The sequence below is a fragment of the Rhagoletis pomonella genome, unplaced genomic scaffold (assembly GCF_013731165.1).
Source record: "Rhagoletis pomonella isolate Grant_MI unplaced genomic scaffold, Rhpom_1.0 Rhpom_scaffold_00007, whole genome shotgun sequence".
Taxonomy (NCBI): domain Eukaryota; kingdom Metazoa; phylum Arthropoda; class Insecta; order Diptera; family Tephritidae; genus Rhagoletis; species Rhagoletis pomonella.
The window spans coordinates 3,928,688-3,932,594 of record NW_023458561.1 but is presented as its reverse complement, the minus strand read 5'-3'; the positions used below and the strand labels follow the sequence as shown (position 1 = coordinate 3,932,594).

Genomic DNA, 3,907 nt, shown 5'->3' with positions numbered 1-3,907 from the left:
TGTCAAAATGCAAGGAGATCTTAATTCTTGGTATCCATGATAAAAATAGTTGCGTTCCCCAACTTTTCTGGGATAAAACCTGTAAAACTATCAAAAAGCAAAGGATGCCAGAGAACCGAGTACGGGATCGCTTTCTGGTAAATTCCTGTAAATTCGTGCAACTTCTTGCGAGTCTTTCATTTCGTCGAAACTCAACACGCATAGCTTCTGTGCCTCGTTCATGTGGGTAGCGGCGGCCAATAACCGGAAGACTGGGGTTATAAGTCCGCGCGAAATGTCCAGTTTTCGTGCCCAACTTTGAAGTGTTCGGACCGATGGGAGTGGAAGGCTTTGCTTTTATAGCAACCTGTATGCTTTAGGACTGGCAGCATACAACGATATTGACTTCGCAATATCCTCTTCCGCCCATTTTCGTCGCTTCGACCCAGACTTCAGCTTCGCTATCTGCCCTTTGGTAAAGGTGGAAGCTAGTGCATCTTCCACATTTTTCATTTCGGCAGCCATTTCATCCAAACGTTTTTGCAGTGACTCCATTTTCCATGCGTGTCTCTTCAATTGCAGGTCGGACTCCCGCTTCAATGTAGCGAGCTCGGTGCACTGCTTTTCGTTATCCTTTTTGAGGTGTGCATTTTCGCGCTTGAATGTCTCACTTCAAATAAGAGAAATATAAGATATTATTACCTTTACACATAAAGATCTGTTACTTATTAACGTACACTTCCACTTTCAACACTTCCACTTCCTGAAGATCACTATCATAGTAAACACAGTTACGGATAGGTGACGTCGAAGCATCAGCAGTACCGCGTCTGGGCCGATATTCTTTATTTAAACCAACTAATAAACCTCTGGTATTAATAATATAATATTTATAGTATAATATTTGCTACCTTCGCAATTTTGTAGCTCAATGATCTCCTCAACGCTGTCATTTTGTGACTCACACACCGGAGCAGGATCTATTTCCCACTCAAAAATGGTTGGCATGGCGTCGCGGCGAAGCGACGGTCGACTAGCAGTTCCTAAGACTTTTATTAGATATCGACATATATAAGTAATGAAAATAAATTATATTTACTCATGTAATCCTTATCCGTAAAGTGCTTCATGCATGTATGGCTTCTCCTGCCGGCAGAACTCTACCCACTTTCTGGCCAAGGCGTCGTCGCGGGGAAACAAAAAAAAACTGCATTTGGGGCCTTTACCCCTACGGCTGCTGCAATTCAACACACGGCACGACATTTTTATAAAGTTTTTATTACAAATACAACGTTTTTTACATCAGAACGCACGAATTACTTCTATTTTTCACTTGAAAATACACAATACGTTTGCAATACGTTTGCACTTGTTTATAAACAAAAAGTTTGTTTACGTATTGCCATAAACGTCAAAGTCGGCAAAACCAAAGTAGCGGTTTCGGGAATGCGCCACCTTCAGTTCATTACACCATTGGGGTGTTCACAGTTCGTTCCAAATAGTGTCTCAAAATGTAGACGTCTACATTTTGAGACATCTTTAGCATCAAACTGTGAGCACCCCTTTCTATCAGTCGTCGCAAAATCGTCTCAAAACTTTGCTGGTGTTGCTAGACATTACTTCTTTGCGTGCTTTTTTATATGTCGCCTTTCGATTTTGTTTCTGAAAAATTGTAATTATTTAACTTAATTACCAATTCCTAATATTTGTTATTTCTTTTCCTTGATTTGTTTCTTTTCATCAGAAATTGCGCTCAAATTAAATGCAAATACAGAAAACGTGCCCAATAAATAAAAAAAATGCGATTAGTATTGCCATAATGCAACCCTGCTGCGCTTGAAAGTACTGTGATACATCGCTATTAAGCCAAACAGAGGAGTCGTGTGTTGAACCAGGGTACTTCGCGTTAATGTACCTTATGCAGCGTTTTTGCTGCATTTAAAATGCAACATTTAGCACTCTCGAACATATGTTTTCGAAGAGCGTTCATGCTATCGCATTTAGCAAATGTACATTTACGCGAGTTCGAAATCGTATGCTTTTGACAAACAGCCGTGTTCCAGTCGCTTATTCAGATCCGTATCTATTACGATAAATTCTCACGCAAAAGATAATGTGCAAAAACCCCTACTGAAAAGGAAAAAAAAATTCTAAACCGAAAATTCAATACAAAAACTTGAATTGTTTTAACCATAACCGAACACTTGTTTGTGTATACATTCATTTGTCGGCGCTGTCAGTTATAATTTCCACACTTCATTAGGAAACAAAACAAACAGAGTTGATCACAAATTAATCCAGATTTCTATCAGCATCATATCGATGTTGAATTTGAGTAACTTTTCTTTATCCAAATAATGTAAAATAATAAATGAAATCTCGATCGGCGATCACTGAAACGCAGCTAGCGACTGTATACTCGAAAAAGCAATGTTGCCACTTTTTCTCATTAAACCATGTTCGAATCGTGGAAATTTTGGAAGATCACAGGGTTGCTTTTAGCATTTAGATTCTAAATGCAAAAATGGAGTTGCATTTAGGTGACGAATTTTGTATGGATAAATGTACATTTAGAGTAGCATTTAGAGCTAAATGCGCTAAATGTGCTTTTACGCGTAAGCAAAAACAGCCCATTATGCGCTGTTTGGGATCACAGATCTTAAAACTTGTAAAATAAAAACTAAACAAAATTCGTATAAACAGAGTTTTTCTACTTACAACCAGCACATTGAGACTATAGAAACCTTTCCTATTGCAAAAAAGATGGGAATTCGCTCCCGAAGGCTTTGCTATCCTAATGTGCGTCCCATCAATACACATGACAATGCCAGGAATTTTTGATTTGTTGAAAAAGGAACTCCTGGACTCCATTTGTTCATCTTCATTCATTTTTAGTGTAATCCTGTTTGGACACAATTCGGTTTAAATAACATCTAGAACTTGAGAAAATATTTTTGGGACTGTTGGTTGGGCTATTCCAACCATGTAGTCCTTGCCAACTCCATTTTGGTAACTTCCTTCAGCTAACAATCTTAGGCAAACAGATAGTTTTTGTTGATGACTTATTGCTGTGGATTTAATCACTGGCGGCATTTTATTACAGATTATCCTTAAAACGTGTTTATATGCCACTTTGTTCAGGCGAAATTGCTTAATGAACCTGTTGAATCAAAAATACATATTGCCGTACATGTATTATTAAAATAAATACAACGTTAATACAAGAAGATTTAACTTACTCCACATCAGGCAGCTCGAAAATGTTAGCTGCTCTATCCCTCACAGATCGTCTAATGTTTGCTGCGATACTTCCCGTTTCGTCATTAAAATTCAAATAAAAGGCTATTATATCCATTTTTCCGAAATTTCTTTGTTGAAATTATAAATTAAACGCAACTAACAACAACGAACTGTCAGAACAAACTTTTGACACATTCCACTAGGTGAGTCGATAAAGAAGTCATCCGACGGATATCGTAATAGAGAAAAATTTTACGAGTGAATCGAGTGCGGATCGGATTAGATTCGCGCGAATAGCATTCGTCGGTTACCGGAATAGGCATAAATATTTTATGTATATTGCCCGTCTCCACAGGATAAAGTTTATATCTTGATACATATGTTAGAATATAAATAGCCAATGAAGACCGTTCATTCTCTTCAAGAGCAATATATATCAGAGTTTATATCTTGCCATCTATTGCCGGAAATTTCGTAGTTTGACAGCCACATTTTCATTTGCATGAAAACTTCGTGGTTGCAACATCATTATTATTTTAATATAAAAACAAAAATTTAGCTGTTTCATGTTAAAATATTTGTAATTATGTATTTGGATGTAAAATAGCCTATTTTCTAAATTTTTTAAGCGATTAAATACGGCAAAAATACGTTTTCTAAGCTATCTTACAAATGCTTATATCAAGAT

The 3,907-nt window shown here is 37.2% G+C and overlaps 1 protein-coding gene across 1 annotated transcript; it reads right to left on the bottom strand.

Annotated features, from left to right (window-relative positions):
• Positions 1–336: 336 nt before the first annotated feature.
• LOC118743569 lies at positions 337–987 on the bottom strand. The gene is made up of 3 exons (XM_036476335.1): positions 891–987; positions 717–837; positions 337–649 (listed from the first exon to the last, which is right to left on the bottom strand). Exons 1-3 carry the CDS (start codon positions 985–987, stop codon positions 337–339), a joined length of 531 nt encoding a protein of 176 aa, XP_036332228.1.
• Positions 988–3,907: the final 2,920 nt, after the last annotated feature.